The sequence below is a fragment of the Eublepharis macularius genome, chromosome 6, assembly GCF_028583425.1.
Source record: "Eublepharis macularius isolate TG4126 chromosome 6, MPM_Emac_v1.0, whole genome shotgun sequence".
Classification (NCBI taxonomy): domain Eukaryota; kingdom Metazoa; phylum Chordata; class Lepidosauria; order Squamata; family Eublepharidae; genus Eublepharis; species Eublepharis macularius.
In genome coordinates, this window is record NC_072795.1 from 141,299,767 (window position 1) to 141,319,954 (window position 20,188).

General features: G+C 45.4%; 1 protein-coding gene across 1 annotated transcript in view; it reads left to right on the top strand.

Moving 5' to 3' along the window:
* Window positions 1-432: 432 nt before the first annotated feature.
* The window catches only part of CHAT (choline O-acetyltransferase), a 67,478-nt gene continuing 47,722 nt past the window's right edge, over window positions 433-20,188 (top strand). The window contains exons 1-5 of the mRNA XM_054983761.1: window positions 433-524; window positions 1,727-1,918; window positions 5,420-5,538; window positions 17,046-17,099; window positions 19,574-19,754. Coding sequence (XP_054839736.1) covers window positions 462-524; window positions 1,727-1,918; window positions 5,420-5,538; window positions 17,046-17,099; window positions 19,574-19,754 — 609 coding nt within the window. The 5' untranslated portion in view covers window positions 433-461. The remainder of the gene's footprint in view (window positions 525-1,726; window positions 1,919-5,419; window positions 5,539-17,045; window positions 17,100-19,573; window positions 19,755-20,188) is intronic.

Below are 20,188 nucleotides of genomic sequence, written 5' to 3' on the forward strand. Positions count from 1 at the left end.
CAGGAATTAGTATAATAGCTGAGAGCAGGGCTTTTTTTCAGCTGGAACGCGGAACGGAGTTCCGGAACCTCTTGAAAACGGTCACATGGCTGGTGGCCCCGCCCCCTGATCTCCAGACAGAGGGAAGTTGAGATTGCCCTCTGCACCGCTGGAGCGTCACGGAGGGCAATCTAAACTCCCCTCTGTCTGGAGATCAGGGGGCGGGGCCACCAGCCATGTGACCGTTTTCTCCAAGGGCAACCCACTGAGTTCCACCACCTCTTTCCCCAGAAAAAAAGCCCTGGCTGAGAGTATATTCATTAATGTAATGGGTCAGATTTCTGAAAGCTGCCATTAACAGATGGTTTGTCACTGATTCCCCAATTATTTTTACTTCTAGATATAAGGTGGGTAACACTCCCATCACCTGCAAGAGTTTTCAGTTTTTAGTCTCCTTAAAAAGAACTGAAAGAGACATAAAGATGCCAATCCTAGAAAAAGCTACAGTGGAGAAGGAGAAGGAGAGCCACAGCCAAGATGAGATGGTGAGTGACTGTTTCTGAGACATCGTTTCAGAGGAGGATGTTGGGTAAGGCTTGATCGTTACGACGGGTTTTGAGCAGGGAAGGAGCTTCGAAGGCAGTAGGAAACAGATGGAGCGCCGTGCCGTCCTCAGCAGAGTTTGCTGAAGTCAAAGGGCTGAGGAGGGCTCTCTTTCTCCATGTGCAGGAAAATGTGTGACTTTGCACCCAAACATCCAAGGAAGTGTAAGAGGGGAAAGTGACCATCGCAGAATGTATCAAATCAAACTATCTTATGATTAGAGAATATTTAATTGATACTAATCTGTATATTAATCAATTAATTGATTTATATTGTGAATACATTTTGTATTAGAAAATCCTTCTGAGATATTGAAGGAAATGTAAGAGAACTTACCAATGTACTAAAGAAAACTTTGCCACAGGTTGGAAGGAAAAGCCCTCTTGATTAAGTTGTTCTTTCTACCTTACTTTAATAACACTTCAGAATGACACCAGCCTAAACATAATTATTGTAATGTAATATAGCCCAATTAAAACTGAACCTTATCAATTAGTCAGCCAAAGCTTTGTTTGATTAATATACAAAGTAACCTGAGAGAAGCTTACTGTGACCCTAATCAAAGCCATTCCTAAATTTCTCTCTGGCTTCTGTGGGGATCTCTCTGTCTCTTTCACTACTTTATGCTGACAATCAAAAGCAAAAATACCGTCTTGAACTTTGAGAGGAGAAGCTAATGACAATGTCGTTCTAAGCAAAGTTACACCATTCTGAAGCCTTTTACTTCAATGGTCTTAGAAGGGTGAAATTCTGCTTAGACTGGCGCTGTGGATTTTATATTGCCTTATTTTTTGGAGTGCTATTGTTATAATTTCTGCATTTAAAGAGGATTCTTATTTGCCACTGTGGTTTGCCACAAGGGGACACACACCAGGTAGGACTGCACATGAGAAAGGATTCCTAAGACTTCAATGCTTACACAGTAGGGAGAATAACAGGTTCACTCACCACTTCAGCACCATGGTGATAGAATTTTTTTCCCCATCCATGGAATAATTACAAACACAACAATCCTGCTCACAGGGGCAAGATCGCATGCATTTACACCTGAGCATTAAATAATTAAATCTAATTTTAAATTTGTAGCAGTAACAAAATGCCAATCATTATTTCCCTTCCGATCACCTGCGTTCTTTTAAATCAGGTCCTACCCAAACTACCTGTCCCACCTCTACAACAGACATTGCAAATGTATCTTCAGTGTATGAAACATTTGGTATCTGAAGACCAATACGTGAGGACAAAGCAGATTGTGGAGAGGTTTGGTGCTGCCGGAGGTCCGGGAGAGTTCCTACAGCAGAAGCTTCTAGAAAGACAGGAAAAAATGGAGAATTGGGTAAGGGCTTTGCTCTCAAGCATGTTGTCATATATGTGCAGAACAGCCCCAGAACAAACAGAGGCCCGTCTGCCTTCCATCTTACATTTTGTCTCCCCCGCACTTGGAATTCTTAGAGTAGCTCTAATGTCACAGAATGTATACAAACATTCTAATTACAGAATAAAGCCACACCGTGCTGCTTCTGCAGGATAAATAAAAGGTTAGTGAGGAAGCGTATTCCTGCAGAACTTAGGGACGCAAATGGCTGTACACTGTGCTGTGGAAAGACAGAGGCACTGTTGTTGAGAAGACTGGAAGGATGGAGCGAGGAAGAAGAGTGGGAAGAAAACCAAGCAGAGAGGTGATGAATGAATGGGGGGCAGGGTGAGCAGCAGTAAAAATCTGAGAGAATGATGGATAGAAGAGTCATGAATGAACGAAATCCTGCCCTCAAGTTATAGTAATGGCAACCCCTGGTGGGGTTTTCGTGGCAAGAGGCTAACAGAGGTGGTTTGCCATTGCCTGCCTCTGCAGCCCTGGTCTTCGTTGGAGGTCTCCCATCCATTTATTAACCAAGGTTGACCCTGCTTAGCTTCTGAGATCTGACGAGATCAGGCATAGGCTTGAGGGGAGTTAGATCAAAGGAGACAGAAGTTCAGCAAGTTCGGGGTGACTATGAAGAAGGGGTGAGGGAGGGAGATGAATTTCACCAGGCAGGTTTTGAACCAGGCAGGCATCTCTTTTGCAGCAGACTCTAACTTTGTTGTTCTGTATTTATTTATTTAATTATTTATTCATTGAGACTCAAGATGGATCACATATTTTCAACAATGTAAACTGTGATGTTTTTCTATATGGCTGCAATTTACTTGATCACAAAACATCTGTGTCAGGGTGTCATAAATCCAGCCATGTCAAGACAAAGCAATCATCATTCTTCAGGATGTAGCCACAGTCCAAGATCAGCCAATTACTTCTAAAATGATCTACAGTTTGACGCTTAACTGTATGATTAAGCTAAGATTTGCAGATTAGTTTATCATGCAGTGAATATTTTTTCATATGTGCAGTGCGACATGCACCCTTTTCACCAGTGAAAAAACTAGTTGGATCCAACCCTTCATATTTCCACTAAGAATTGCTGAGAAATGCTACAATAAAATCATTGCTGAAAATGCTAGGTACCACAATAGATATTTCTAGGTGATATGGAGTAATGATATCCTTTTATGTGTTACTGGGTATAATTTTCTACTAATTTTCTATTTTCACACACACACTCGCACACACACAGTTGTTACTTATATCTCGTAGTGATTGTTTCGGTGATTAAAAAAGCCTGCGAATACTCATATACACCCAGATGGGACAACATTCAGAGAGGCACTCAACATGGCCCAAGTTCAGCTGTCATATGGAAAGAAGTTAGCTGTATGGAATCAGTGCACAAAGATGAGAGTGCATTAAATGCCCAAATCAACACAGGTGTGCACCCACAACAGCTGTGTGCATGAGTCTGGCTTGCTGGATCAAAGTGCGCATTTCTCATCTCACCACTATCCAATGAACTCCATTTGGAGAGTATCGTTGTAGCTCCTCATGGTTTGCAGACAGGCATTGTTCTACACCAGTAGAGACAGCTATTTTCCCCTGTTATAGGAAGAGAAACAGCCACCATTCTTCATGTTTTGAAACATGAAGAATATAATGCAATCCAACACATGAGACGAGGAACACTCGCTCTCAGATGGTTATACTAGTGCAATTTGAAACAGAGTTACACCCAGGGCTTTTTTTCTGGGAAAAGAGGTGGTGGAACTCAGTGGGTTGCCCTCGGAGAAAATGGTCACATGGCTGGTGACCCCACCCCCTGATCTCCAGACAGAGGGGAGTTGAGATGGCCCTCCGGAGGGCCATCTCAACTCCCCTCTGTCTGGAGATCAGGGGGCGGGGCCACCAGCCATGTGACCATTTTCAAGAGGTTCCGGAACTCTGTTCCACCGTGTTCCCGCTGGAAAAAAGCCCTGGTTACACCCGTTCTAAACCCACCGACTCTGTTTAGATTGTAGTGCAAATCAGACCTCTGGCTTTGGCTAGGGACCTATTCTACAGAGTACTTAGAAAAATGGTTGTTCCAGAATTGGACATAAGTCAAGCAATTCCTGACATACCCTCTCTACAGAAAGGTGCTTAATGAGTCAGGCAGCCCAGGCTTCTTTTCCCTGAAGAATGGTGCAGGAGAAATAGGTTCGATCTACCCAGAGTAAGGACGGTCATCCATTTCTGAGTTGCTCTCATTGGCTACTACCTGTCATGACAGCGATGACAGCTAATCAATGTCACTGGAGCAGTAAACTTGTCACCAAATTTCACAATGTCAGCAAAGATCTATGGGAATATTTTTGATTTAATATAAGTTGGGAGGCCGATGCTTCCGATTCTACAAAATTGTTGCTGCATAATGGATTTTCACCAGCATTTGCAATGGGGTATTCCAAGTCAAATAAATATAAATAAGCAACAAGGCTTCCCCTCCAGATTAAGTCTTTTTGCTCTCTTGTATTTATTTCTATTGGAACATCACAATACATCGGTGAATATCCATTATGCAGCAAACATTTTGTAAAACGGGGGATATATACATCCCAATTCAGATTAAATTTTTTAAAATCCCCTAATTGATCTTTGTTGATGCTGTTGCTTCTTTTTTAGAATCTGGCAGGGCTGCTTTCTTTCAGAAACCTTCAGTGTCTTGGTAAATGCAAAATATTATTGTCAAGCCTCTATAAAGGAGGGAAGCAACATTCGTAACCATCTGTAAGAGACCTGTGGTAGTTTTGCTTTTCTATATTACAAAGGCTCTGGCTGTTAAAGGTAAAACCTCGAACGGATGATGTAATCCTAAAAGATCCTAATTTAGAACTGGGCTTTTGCCTGAATGAAGCTTTCACCCTGTCTGGCTCTAGGGAATGTGGGGGAAGGATTTTTGTTTTCAGCTTCTGTTCCGACAAATCTCAAAGGAGTTTTATTTTAGCAGATGCCTAAATACAGAACTGTTGATGGCCGTTTTCACACTGCTTACCGGCCACGGAACATCGTGCCGAGCTCCCGGAACGACAGCGTCTTCCTGGCGCAATTTCGCACGAGAACGGCAGTGGCCGGTAAGCCGTGTGAAAACAGCCGATGTGTGTAAGATAAGCACAGGCAGGGCTTTTTTTCAGGGGGAACGCGGTGGAACGGAGTTCTGGAACCTCTTGAAAATGGTCACATGGCTGGTGGCCCCGCCTCCTGATCTCCAGACAGAGGGGGGTTTAGATTGCCCTCCGCGCTGCAGCGCGGAGGGCAATCTCAACTCCCCTCTGTCTGGAGATCAGGGGGCAGGGCCACCAGTCATGTGACCATTTTCTCCAAGGGCAACCCACTGAGTTCCACCACCTCTTCTCCCAGAAAAAAAGCCCTGAGCACAGGGATATCTGAACTCATTTGGCTCTGTGGTCATCTATAACCTTATCTCCATAGGTTTTAAAGTACTGGCTAGATGACATGTACCTTAACAGCCGATTGGCTCTCCCAGTCAATTCCAGTCCAGCCATCATCTTTGCTCACCAACCATTCCAAGACGCAAGCGACCAACTGAGGTAAAGTGTCTATGAGTCTCGTTGGGGAACAATGAAAGAGCATGGCACATTGCGATCAGGTGATAATGTGAGTGTCCGGGAGCAGACCCACCCCCATTGGCCGAGCCACCCCTTGAGTTACCAGGAGCTGCAAGGCAGGAACCCAGAGTGCCAGCGACAGGGAAACCTGCCAGGACTGGAGCCAGGAGAAAGGCAACAGCAGCAGCAGCACATACCGGCCCTTTAAGGCCCCAGTTCAACCACAACCAACCGCGGCTAATCCAGCAGGGTTGCCAACACTGAATTGAGAAATCCCTAGAGATTTGGGGTGGAAGCTGAGGAAGATGGGGTTTGGGGAGGGAGCTCAGTGGGGTATAATGCCATAGAGGCCACCTTTCAAAGCAGCCACCTTCTCCAGGTGAACTGAGAGCAGTTGTAATACTGGGAGATTGTTCTCCAGGCTGCACCTGGAGGTCAGAAACCCAACAAGCTGGCAAGGATGTCCGCTGCAGCGAGGGGGCGTGGCTGCAACAGCAGTAAGGCTCCCCTTCAATCATCTGGTGCCAGTTTAGCCTGGCCAGGGCAATGGGAGGGGGCAGAAAGGCTGTGGAGGCAGCCCAAGACACACACACACACGCACACACACACGAGTTCTCACAAGACTTCAGGAGAACTGCCGGAGTGTCTGCAGCCTGCCGTACTCGCCTCGAAGGGGCTTAAAAAGCAGCCCAGTGAGGAGCAACCCGCAGGGACGAGGAGGAGGAAGATAGTCTAAGTGTGGCGATGCCCTTCTCCTCTCCAGGCTCTGCAGGCCCCAGCTGGACAGGAAAGGGCCTGATGGATAAGGGAGCTGCTGAGGGCAGGGGCAGGGGTGCCAAGTCCTTGTGCAAGGAGATGGAACAGACTGAGCAGGAGTGGGCACCCTGTCGAGGCAGCACCAAACGGCCACTCTTCCCTGGGGGCCGGGAACCAGGAGATGCCAGGGAAAGCTTTCAGCCCGGCCAGGCAACCTGCCGGTTACTGAGTATGGCGGAAAGGCAGCTAATTCCAGGGGTGGCGCACAGGAAATCGGACGAGGTGACCCAGGCCCGGAATGCTGCCCGTCCTCAGGCTGCAGATCCAGGCCCCTTGTTAGTGGGTGATGAGAAAGCAGCCTCGGAAGACAAGGGCTGCACACTAAGGCTGCAGCAGGCTGTAAAGGCCAGGTGGGAGGAGACAAAGAGGGGGTGGAGCCAGACCAGGCAGGAGGCCGGAGTGATGGTGAAAGCAGTGGAGAAAGGAGGCAGGATGGAGCGCTGAAGAAGGGCAGGGGTACAGCCGGAGGGGAGGAACCTGCGGGCAGCTGTCCTTGAGGTACACCCAATAAAGGTCTTTGTATGGGTTCCTCTGCCTGGCAGTGAGTTTTTGACTCTGTGGAGGCTAGGGTTGCCAACACCAAGTGGGGGGATTCCTGGAGATTTGTGAGTGACGCCTAAGAAAGACTGGGTTTGGGGAGGGGAGGGAGCTCAGCAGAAAAGGATGCCATAAAGCCCACCCTCCAAAACAGCTGTTTTCTTCAGGGGAACAGATTGCTTTTGTCTGGAGGTCAGTTGTGATTCTGGGAGATCTCCAGGCCACTCATGGAAGCTCTCATATACAGAAATATTATAATGAATCATATATACATATATTTATTAAGTGCACAAAATGAATAAATAACTAAGTCCTTAATATCAGTATTAGAAATATACATGTACAATATCCTCCAATACATCCAATTCACATAATAAATACAATAAATACAGCCAGTAACACCATTTTCAGAACACATCCGTGGACGCAGGTGTATGGACATTAGTCCAAAGCAATTCACCTGCTCAAACCCCATTCAAGTCTGTATTTATTGTATTTATTATGCGGATTGGATATATTGGAGAATATTGTATACGTATATTTCTATTACTGTTACTTATATATTTATAGGAAGGAGTTATTTCTTCACTTCATGCACTTGTCACTTTATAAATATATGTATGTATGATCCGTTCTAACATTTCTGTATATGAGACATTCCTCTAGTGGACGGGGTCACTTAATGTTCCCCTTCCCCTGGGAGAGGGCAGGGAAACCAAAATTCCAGGGCATTTGTTAAGAACATTTCGAATCTCGAGTCAACTTTGAATATGTCAGTTTTGGCTTCTCATGCTTCATAAATGAAAAAAGAGCTGAAAAACTCACAGAAATCGCCGGCTGGGCTCCTTAAAGCAGCTTCTGGAATGCTGGACCAAATCTGAGAAATGAGGCTGGACCAGCCAAAACGTTTTTTTTGTGTTTCCTTTTGGTTCTTCTAAGGCAGCGGCTGCGCAGGCAGGCCAGGTAGTGGGGTGGGTGGTCCAGCAGCACTTTTGTTTTCCTGAATGGCAAGTCCGTCTGCATTCATCGTGCAGCCAATTGGCTCCAAAGAGGAGACGCTGAGCCCTCAGTGCTAACTCCGTTGGAGGGAAGGGGGTGTGCCTGGTGCGTGCATGAGTGCTTTTTTTCTTCAGTGGTTCCTGGGCAATGGCATTAGCACTGAGTGGCTCGTAGGGATCAAAGGTTTGCTTTGTGCCAGGGAGGGGAGCGGCAGAGGGCATGGTGCCATCGGAGGTGGGTCTGAGGAGGGAGGGGTCACCTTCAACCTTTGAGCCTTTGAATGCTGCAAAGGCTCATGTTATGCAGAGTAGGACAAAAACTGGAAAGAAGCAGCGGTTATTAAAGGAGAGCCACACTGAGGAGGCTCCAGGCACGTGGGGCTGGTTCTTGCCCATTCAGCTGCCTTCTGCTGCTGCTGTCCTTTGCTCAGGTGCCCTGGTCACTCACGGATACTTCAGAACTCCTCGAAAAATAGTGGACCGAGGAGCACGGGGATGAATTTCATCTTGCCCAGAAAGCCTTCTGGCTTTGGGGGCTTTTGGGGTTAAAAGTTTTGACCGGGCATTAAATGAGGAGGAGGTAGCAGGCATGCATTGCACACTCACTGTCTTTCTCTCTCTCTCTCTCTCTCTCTCTCACACACACACACACACACACACACACTCACACACACACACAAACCCCAAGTCTTCCCAGATCAGTATTGCATGTGGGAGGACCCATCTGGTCAGGTTTTTTGTTTTCGGGCACAGCAACAGGACTCTCTCCTTCAGCTGTTCCCTCCGTTGTTTTTTCTTCATTTTTTTAAAAAATTATTTATTAGTGCAGACTGGGAAAAAACTGAAACAGAGTATTAATTTTATGAATATATTGACAAGGCATATTAAAAGGGATTGCATGCATAGTATCTATAATTCAAGGTACAATGTTCATTTTGAGTGCATTTGTGTATATGACAAATTTAGGGTTGCCCATCTATCCGAATCCAAGGATACATCCAAAATCAGCTTATTAAAATTCAATGAAATCATGTGCTTAATATTCCTTGGTATCAGTATTCCAAGATAAGTAATAACATCTGGGTAACATGGAAAATGTCCCTCAGTAATTACACTCTGTAAGATATAATTTCTGAATGGCATCAATTCTGATTTTGTCCAATTAATTGAATAACCAGACAAATCAATCAAGAAAAAGGAGGGGGGGGGAGCTTCCTTCACAGAACTACTCAAAGGGGAAGGAAAAGGAAGCGTGCCACACAATCAGGGGATAACTGAATTCTCTAAGGAAACTGTATAATTTAATAATTCAACAAGTGAGTTATACCCTATGTAGTAAATATAAGTACTAAGTCCAAACAATGTGAGAGAGTACAGTCCCAGAGATTATATAATCAAAGTTCAGATGGCTGTATGTTGACCACAACGTCACGCAGTCACGAGGGGAAGCACCCGTAGCAGCAGCAACGAGCAGTACCGGTCCAATCCCAATTTGCTCGTTTCAGAGGTACTCTTTCGTCAGGCCCACATTAATTTACACTTCCAACATCTGATACAAAATACAGCACCGTCGGGGTGGCTTTTCACAAACAGCAAGGTCATGATGCTGTTTCCTTCCCCTTTGAGTAACCAGACAAATCACCAAAATAACAGTTTTAGTCCGGTAAGGAGACTGGCAGCCAGCAACCTGCCCAGTCTCCCACTTTTACTAGTAAAAAATAGGGGGGAGGGGGCCATCCTCCCTCTACTTCCTGTCCCATGAAGGAAGAACCAACCTCTAGACCTCCATTTCTGTGTTCTTTTGCTCACAGTGCAAGGACACGCTGGCAGCCAGCAGGTTTAAATAAGGAATCCCGGGCTGCTGCAAAGCAGATAAGTCAATAGTAAACCTGCAGTGGATCGGTCTAAGGACCAACAATATTACAAACGTACCACTCAGCGTCAGCACCAACAGTTTTAACAATTTATACAGGTTTATAGATCCAGAGGAGTTAGCCGTGTTAGTCTGTAGTAGCAAAATCAAAAAGAGTCCAGTAGCACCTTTAAGACTAACCAATTGGTTATGCTACAATAAAATTGGTTAGTCTTAAAGGTGCTACTGGACTCTTTTTGATTTTACAGGTTTATAGTATATTAAAGTGCCAAGTGCTCAAGAATATAATCAATACAAACAGGCAGACGTCCAGCAGACAAGAAAGTCTAAAGTATAAGTGATTATTCCTTCTTGCTGCTCCCGGTGCAGTCTCCGTCCGAAGTACTGGAGACCCCTTCACTGACGGGAGGACATAGTAAAGCTGCTTGGACGTGTCACACCTGTTTCTGATTTCCACTTGGATTGAGAGAAGGGACGTGAATTGTGGTTTCGTATGTTTGCTGTCTGTTGACACTCTTGATAAAGACCCGATACAGGAGTTAAGCTGCCCTGTCGAGCATCGGGCGGCGACTTCTCGTGGCAAGTCAAAGCAGCTTCACTACGTTCTCCTGTCAGTGAAGGGGTCTCCAGTACGTATGTATTTTTCCAACTGAGCCACACATGCAGAATTCAAACCTATTTCTACTCGTTGTATTAGTCATAATAAAAGAGGTGGGGGAGACAATTATTAACAATAACAATGCTTATTACTTAATGTAGCTGGTTATACCCTTTAAGAATATTAAGATGAGTACTATTGAAAATTCTAATCTATTTCTACTCATTATCTTAGAAAATGGGGAAAAAATCCTTATTTCCTTTGGAATCCCCTGTTGTGTGCGTTTTCATGCTTTGGTGTGGAGAAACTCATTGGATCAGTGGGTTTGGGGACAGTGCATGAATGGAGCCTTGCTTTCCCAACTCCCCCCTCTTGAACTGTGCGCGTGTGCTTGAGCGGCTGCCCAACGCACCTTGATGCTCACCTTCCCCAAGCATTGCTTAAATACGGAACCCCATTGTGGCGTGCTTCCTCAAACTCGGTAGGCCAGTAATTTAGAGGGAGGACTGTGTCCTGGGCCATTTTGGGGCTGTTGCACAAACAGCTGCCCCAGAGTCTCATTTCCCCACCCCTACTCGAAAAAAACAGCCCGTGTAGGTGTGGCTAACTCCCACCTAAACTCATGAAAATGGGGGAGGGGGAAGTAAACCGATCAGATCTGAACCAGCCCCTTCCCAGACAAAACAAATAGTAATTGAATGGAATGATTCCAGAACTGCAAGGAACCAGGTGGTGGCTGGAGATCTCCTGGAATTACAACTGGTCTCCAGGCCACAGAGATCAGTTCACCTGGAGGAAATGGCTACTTTGGGGGGGGGGTGGACTCTGTGGAATTATGCCATGCCAAAGTTCTTTCCCTCCCCAAACCCCACTTTCTCCAGGTTTCCCCTACTAGATCTCCAGGAATTTCTCAACTTGGAGCTGGCAACCCTAAGGGAACCAAAACTGAAACTGAAATTTTCTTCGTACACACTCCTATGGATTATTATTGCTATTGTTTTTATTTAGCAAATTTATAGACAGCTTTTACAGTAATCATACTCAAAGCAGTCTATAAGCAATATTAAAACAATTTTAAAAATAATATTCAGGATTTTGGAAACATTTTGTTTAAAGTGAATGAGAAACCAAGAAGTATTCTCGACATTCAATTCAATTGCACATCAATTTTTAAATATTTAACCCTATAATGGAGTTTTGTCTTTAGAAATGAATTTCAAAAAGCTAAACCTGAATTAATTCCAGGTGTTCAGAGTTCCCATCTGTGTAAATGAATGCTTGGATTTTAGTTATGAACATGAACATTCCCTTTAATTCTCTTAAAACTTTTCTCAGAATAATAATAATATCTTGGTTTTAGAAGGACAATAAAACAATAAGTAATCATATCGTCATCTTTGTCTCTTCTTGTGCAGTCCCACATGGGACTGAGCATTTATTTATTTATTTATTTTGTTCGATTTATACCCCCACCCTCCCCACAGGCCAGCCGTGTTAAAAAGCTTTCAAGCTTTAGATCCCTGTGAGGGGCGTCTCCCCTCCTGTGCGCACACGCCTTGGTTTCCCACCTGATTGCACACGCCTAGAGGGAAGGCACCCCGCCTATCACCTCAGTTCTCTTTTTGCCACTATTGGAAGAGGCTCTTTTGCCGGCAGCCCTGTTTGTTCTTCTCTTCTGTGACAGTAGAGTGAAGAAATGTCTCAAAAATCTTTGTTTAAAAAGTACTCACAGTCAGGGCTTTTTTGAGGGGGAATGCTCCAGAACGCCATTCTAGAACCTCTTAAAAATACTCATCTGAGTGGTTATTTTAAAGATTTTTTTCTGGCCATTTTGGGCTGTTTGGGGCAGGATTGGGGCTGAAACAACCCAGTTTCAGTTGGTGCCGGGCAGGGGGACCCTTTCCTGCCCAGCACCGACCCAATCCTGGTAGTTTTGGCCCCAATCTGGGCCGAAATGGGCCCAAAATGGCCATTTTAAGCAATTTTGGACCTGTTTTGGCTAAGATTGGGACCAAAATGGCCTGTAATGGGTTCAGACCAATCTGGGCCAAAATGGGCCACAAAATGGCCATTTTCAGACATTTTGAGGCCCTTTTGCCCGGGATCGGGCCCGGATCGGGGCCAGATTGGGTCTGTGCTTATAAGTAGAGATGGGCTTGATCCGCATTACGATCGAAAAAATCCCACGATGATGGTGATCGCGCGATCGTGACTCGGCAATCGTGATCGTCCACGGCCAACGATCCAGCGATTGGGAGAGGCCTGGATCATTGCATTTGGGCTCGGATCGGGGATCCAGACACTCAGGCGCCAGCAATCTATTCTCCTGGCAACGGAGCCAGGGGAAAGCCTGAGCTCTGTTTGCCCTCCTTCTGTCGCCCTGGAAACTCAAATGGAAGCCCAGCTTTCCTTGATCAGCAGGGCTTCCTTCCAACCACGGAGCAGCAAAGCAGTCACAAGTTGGGAGATGACACCCAGGGGACGGAGGGTGAAGGGGCTGTTCTGTAGCCACGGGCACTCCAATCTCATCCCTGCAAACCCTGATAGGCAGCTCTGACAGCCAAACACAGACCTCCTGTGTTGCTGAATGGGACCTGAGGGGAGGCGGCTCATCGCAGCTTCCCCGTGCCCACCAGGCCCAGTGGCCGCCGCCACCACCCACCTTCCCACATAACTGGGAATAGCAGTGCGCCCCGCTTTGGCCTCCACGATCCACGATCCACAGATTGGGAACAGGGGATGCTCAGTATGGATAGTTAATTCGGGATTGTCGCTGGTGCCGATCCACGATCAACTGGATCGTTAATTTTTTTGGGATCGTGCCCATCTCTACTTATAAGTCTTATAAGTCTTCTTGAATAGGACAAAGAGGGAACATTGATAAATTCCACTGGAAGCCAATTCCCAAGTACCAGGGCAAACACGAAAAATGCTCGGGAATGGGCTTCCATAGACCGGACTTCTGTACGGGAGGGAACAGAGAAATCCTCATGGTGGGAACAGCTGGGCTGATTTGGGTTTGGGCAGGAAGAGACAGTACTTCAGACTTATGGGCCCCAGGCCGCAAAGGAGTTTGGAAGGAGATCAGGGCCTTCAACTGAGCCCAGTAACATACCAACTGCCACTGTAATTATTTCCGTACCATGGTTCGTAAATATGTGCAAATGTTTAGGGGCAACTTGGCAGTGGAAAAGTACTTAAAATTGATCCTGGCAGTCCCAGGCTATGTACTTTGAATGAATCACGTGGGTTTTTGGAGTATTATGTCAGTTTGAATATCTAAAAAGAAAACTTAACACATTAATGGTAGCATGAACAAATAGCCTAGACAGAAGGAACAGCATCAGCAAAGTTAGAGTTATATCATATCTGGAATGGAGCTGAGATCGTTATACTGACCCATCTGACTAAATTGTGTGAAATAAGACTACACAATAAATTTCACACAAAATAGATTGTGATAATTAATCAGGGTGAATCAGCTCAGCAGCTATCAAGGCATTTCCTTGAGTTTTTCCCCTGGAGTGTAACAAAATTGCAACAGTCCAATATCAATAAAACAAAAAATGCAACCTCTTCAGCCTAAACGGCCTGTGGACACAGTGGATGGATTAGCCGCAACAAGAGGCTTCTGTGCCTCATCATGTGGAACCCAGGAGTCAAGGGTCAGGCTTTTCAAGGAAAACATGTTCTGTGCATGTGTTGTTTTATATGACATGAAATAAATCTATTATGAGAAGATGGATTGTTTGTGAAGTCTCTTCTAGTATGACCTATTTTCGCCCGACAAACTCGTCTTCAGAGAGAATAGCTTCTTCTTTGCTGTGTACCTCATTGAACTGCCGCAAAGCCCAGCATGACACCTGCTGTGAAACAGGATGTTGGGGTCCCAAAGGGAAGTGCCCCCCCCCGTGTTCGGTTTTGAGCCCCATTGGAACTGACAGGTGGGAAGAGGGGACAGATACAGATCTCCAGGAGGAGCTGTCCAAAGCTCAAAGCCCCATCCATGTATGCCATGTAGAGAATGCCCGTTAGGACTGAAAATCAGAATCAGTTTGGAGGGTAGTGGGTGGGTGGACACACATCTCCTTTCTAACAACCTTGAGATATTGTCAGTAGACTACAAGGCAGGTTCATCCCTAAACACGCTGGGCATGCCATTGATTTACAACCCCGTCCTAAGCAGAGTTACGCTCTCTTCCAAACCTACTGACTTCTGTGCTTAAGATTTAAGAGGTTGGCAGCCTCAGAATGCGGCAGTTCCCTTTAATCACCACGGCCAGGAGGAGCCGCTGACAAACCTCCATTCATCTGCTGAATTCCCTTTCAAAGCGGTTTGTGCCTGTGCCAGCATATTTTATTTTTCTGTATTTTTATTTTATGTATAGTTCTTTTTTTTCTCACTGAGATAGAAGGTGAATTACATCATGTAAGTGAATGTAATCAATAGGATTTACTAAGAAATGTAATAGGACTAGGATTACAAGCGGTTTGAAACAAAGCATAAGTATTAGACATGGTATGTTAACATAACTCTTCAGTGGCTTGGTGATCAGTGCTGATCCAAATGGACTTTGGACTGGTCCAGCAACCTTTGTTTGGTTTGCGTATTTATTTTTTTAGCTTCAAACGCTGCAATTTTGCACAAGATGCACGCACAAGTTTAGTTGGTTTCAGGGAGACTGAAACAAGCACTTAACTCTGTGCAAGGTTGCCATCAAGAATCTGTTTTTCTCTTGACCATTAACATTCCTTGACTATTTGCTATTAAATACAAACTATGTTATTGCAACTTTTTAAAAAGCTAGAATCTAAATTATTATGCAGATTATTCAAAATTATTGTGTTTTCAATTGACAGTGTACAGATACAACTAAAAACACCCTATTTTAGACACTGAAATGGATACTTGCTTCCCTCTCATTAGCTGAATAGCTTCATTGTGATAATTGTTTTCTAGGAAAATATGTTTTACATCTCTCCAGTGAAGACAATTAAACTGTCTTAGCATATAGGAACTCGCTTCAGAAATAGAGGAGACATGTATTATAAGGAGAACAAATCATGTTTTTTCTTTTCTTGCCCTTCAGATGTCTTGGTTTGTTGGGAACTGAGCCACACACGAGAGAGGAAAGAGAGGGAAGAACCACATGAGACCAAGGATCCCCTTCTTTTAATGTTAAAACAAGTCTCATAGGGAATACTAACAGCCATTTACCATAAGAGTTGTACTTTAGGGTCAGACCGGGGGTCCACGTAATCCAGCGTCCTGTTTCACACAGCGGCCAATGAGTTGCCCTGGAGGGCCAACACAGAAGGGCACTGAGGCCAAGGCCTTCCCTTATGTTGCCTCCCAGCAGTGACATTCGGGGGTCTCCTCTCCAGGTCTGGAGGATCCTTTTGGTTGCTATGGCTGGTCGCTGGCCATGGTGCCAAAATAACTGTGGCTAGTATGGAGCCTTTCCTTAAACCACTGGTAGCATCCAGGGCCAGTGCCAGGGTTTCTGGTGCCAGAGGCCGGGGGCAGCTTCAGGGCTGTTGCTGCGCATGCACTCGGACTGCGTGATCACGTCACTGTGTGTGACGTCATCACGCAGCATGCTGCTGCGAGCCGGCCCCATTGGCATGGCAGGCAGCTGGGACAGTATGCTGGTGGCCTCCCAACCCTCCCGCTCAGTTGCCCCATGCCGCCCCAGCCGCCTGCTGCACCTGTCTGGGAGTGCATGCTGGCGGCGGCGGTGGCAGCACGGGGCAGATGATCAGGAGGGTTGGGAGGCTGCAGCAGCTGTGGGCCAGGCATAGCAGGTGACCGGGGCAGCATGTGGGCGGCTTCCCAGCCCTCCTGCTCAGCTGCCAGCACTGCCGCATGCGCCCCCGCCCCTGGCACCCCCTCTGGCGCCTAAGTGCTCGAGGTGGCTGTGGGACCCGCCTCCATGGACACGGCGGCTCTGGTAGCATCAGAAAGCTGACAATACTGAGTTTTCCCAAATGGCTCGTTCTTAGATATAGCAACGGTTATAAAGAACAGAGCTGGAAATTGGGAGATGAGGTATGGTAGAATAATAATAATAATAATAATAATAATAATAATAATAATAGATTTATATACGGCCCTTCAGGACAATGTAACACCCACTCGGAGTGTTTTACAAAATGTGTTATTATTATCCTCACGACAATCACCCTGTGAGGTGGGTGAGGCTGAGAGAGTTCTGAGAGAGCTGTGACTGGCCCAAGCTCACCCGGCTGGCTTCAAGTGGAGGAGTGAGGAATCAAACCTGGTTCTCCAGATGAGAATCCTGCCACTCTTAACCACTGCACCAAACAGAAAACAGGGAGTAGAAGGAAGGAGATGTGGCCTGGGCGTAGGCTGCTTTCCTAAGCAATGCAACTTTTGTTATGCATAGTTAAGATCTTGCAACTGAAATTGCTGGATACAACAGTCACATGGCACGTTGTTAGTTGCTACTTGGTAAATTGTCCTCTACTCAACAGCCTTGGTATTGTCATTAATATTAATATTACCATTATTAATTGTTAATTAGTAGCTATTTATTATTTATTAATTATTAAAATACCTGTAGAGCTCCATGAATGTATAGTGCAAATATAGCTCAACAGAGCTGCAACTCAAGCCGTTCGTACAATTTCTGTCTTTGACTTGCAGGTTTGCAGCCAACCTCATTTCGGGAGTCCTTGATTATAAAGCTCTGCTGGACACGTAAGCAAGTTATTTCTTTTGAATAGTCTGCATCTGCATTTCAGTCCGAGCATAAAGATGTTTGTCTTGTACCAGAAGGCCCGAGTGTTTCAGATGGCAGTTTAAGGCCATGTTTACACTACAATAGGAAACCACTTTTAAGTGAGTTTTTTAATTGTCCATGCTGAATAATTTTGAGGAAGGTCGGTCTCAGTAAAATTCAACCCCCGGATTTGTTGGCAGGGTTCTTTTCTGGATTCTGTTTTCAATGCCTGACTTCAGCCCTGGAAACATGGGAGCAAGTAATAAAGAATAGCTTGACACAGTAAGCTCATGTGACTTTCTATACTGTTAAACTTCATCATCTATATTTATAAAGACAAGTGTTGTGACTGACTCATCAAGGCCCAGCCCAAACCCCTGGACCTAGAAACATGAGATTTGGGCTGGACGTTCTTTTCCTGATGTAAACACCCACTAAGAAGGGGTTTTAAGAAATTCGCCCCCTAAGGGGGTAAAGAAGGGGTAAAATGTGTTTTCCCAAAGGGATACAGCTTCACCGTGTGGCTGGCAGGCTGCTGCCTGCTTACGCCCCCGCTCACTGCCAGCTTGGCCCCTCTTCTCTGATTGAGCCAGCCTTTCAAGGTCATTTGCATATGTGGGCTGATTGGGGCTCACAACATTCCACACGTCATACATTCCCCCCAACAGTGGTCATTTGCATATGTGGCCAGATTGGTCCTCATCCCCCACATTCTAAACCTCTGCAGTTGCTATGGAGAGTCATTGAATGTGTCCTGAGGTCAAACGCACCTCCTAGTCTTCCTCTCAAAGTTCACTAGGGTTGCCAATTTCCCTGTGGGGCCTGGCTTTCCTGTGTGGCTGGCAGGTTGCTGCCTACTTGCACCCCCGCCCACTGCCAGCTCAGCCACTCTTCCCTGATTGGGCCAGCCTTTCAAGATCTTTTGCATATGAGGGCTGATTAGGGCTCACAACATTCTACACCTCACCCCCCCCCACAAGAGAGGTCATTTGTGTACAGCACAGCAGCGCGGAGGGCAATCTAAACTCCCCTCTGTCTGGAGATCAGGGGGCAGGGCCACCAGCCATGTGACTATTTTCTCCAAGGACAACCCACTGAGTTCCATCACCTCTTTTCCCAGAAAAAAAGCCCTGCCTAGTTGTATATTAAATCTAGGGTTGCCAGGTCCAGGTTGGGAAATTCCTGGAGATTTTGGAGGTGGAGCCTGAAGAGGGTGGGGTTTGGTGGAGGGGCAGGGCTCTTTTAGCTCTTGAGGGGCCTCAGTGGGGCATAATTCCATAGAGTTCACCCTTCAGAGCAGCCATTTTCTCTAGGGGAACTGGTCTCTGTTGCCTGGAGATCAGTTGAAATTCTGAGAGATCTCCAGCTACGACTTGGAAGCTGCCAGCCCTAATTAAATCTGAAAGACCTAGCTGACTAAGTAAGGTTTTCCTCACCATTCTTCCTATCACCAAGAAATTAGTCCCATTGATTGAATTCCTGCAGTGCTTAGCCTGGTTTTAATTAACAACTACAACTCACAAACTTTGGGGAAGTTGGGGTGAAGGTCTCATACTGGCCATGTTCTACCTTCTGTCTGCAAACTTTTTCCTGGTTTCCCAGCCCTGACAGTCATACTACTGGCTAGTGATTCCACATCTTACTTAGCCTTAGCCATCTAGATTGCCTTTTGGAAAGTGACCTTGCTTGGTCCAACATATATGTTCATCAATTTATTAATATAAAATTAATATCATATTAATATATAAGGGGCCTCAAACCTTCAGATTATATTGCAAATGATGTATATGAGCCTGCAAAAAAGTATCCACAGAGGGAGTTTTATTTCTCCTTCATCCAGAAATCAATTTGCAGACATTCTGAATCTCCTATATTGCTTGCAAAATGCTATATGTTTGCCAAATGCCAATACATGTTTAAATGGAATGGATACCCCATGTTAGTTTTTAATATCCTTTAAGAATGGCCCAAAACTTAGAGCTGTACATCATGTTAGCTATATGGTTTGCCTCTCCTCTCAGTTAGATACTTCGAACCCATGTTGCAAAATCCAAATCTTCACTCTCCCAAAATGCCCTTATCCTTGCATGCGACCTTTCGAGCACATGAGAATGTTAATGCTTACTGGTGTGTTGCTGGAGGAAAAAATAAGGAGTATATGTGTGTCTTTGTTCTGCATGCACTGTTGTTATCTTTTTTTAACACTCACTTGCCAAATGCAAATAGAACTGTGCAATAAAGTTATACAGGCATGTCAAGAATCCTGTATTTCAGCTTGGGCCCAGTCAGTTCTCTATTTCCCTCTACTGTAATCTTATTTTAGTATGATTCTATTTGTGTTGCATCTAACCTGATTGTCAACAAAGGACAGATTAGATTTCTTTTCCCTTCTGTCTACCCCCCTCTCTCTCTTTTCCTCTCTTGCTTTGTCTCTCTTCTTCTGTTCCTCCAGCCATGCTATACCTGTTGATTATGCTCGTGGACAGCTGTCTGGTCACCCTCTCTGTATGAAGCAATACTATGGACTCTTTTCTTCCTATCGTCTTCCAGGACACGCCAAAGATACCCTCGTGGCTCAGAAAAACAATATCATGCCAGAACCAGAACATATCATTGTTGCTTGTAACAATCAGGTGAGTGAATAATGAATTTTGCCCTATCTTTTTGCACAGTCAGTTCAAAATTATATTCCGTATTACTCTTGAATTGACCAAATCGGTTCTTGTGAGGAAACAGGAAGAACTGAGGGGGGAAACAGGAGTCCCTAACAAGAAACATAGCAAGGATGAACAATGGGCATTTGCCCTATTTTTCTATTCTTTGCAGCAATCCTGGCTGCATGCAGATGTTGTCTAAATTTGAATGACTGATCCTCCAACACTTGAGTAAAGTAATACTCATGCAAAGCAAGCCAGTGAGTTCTCCTCAGTTACACATGGAAAGGGGGTTTTCCAACCTTCTCCCTGTGCCATTTTTTCAGTCTGAAACAGGCCTAGGGATGTACTGCTGTTAAAACTGTTTTGGAATTCACGGGTTTCCCAGAATAGCATCCCCCTGGGGTCTGTTT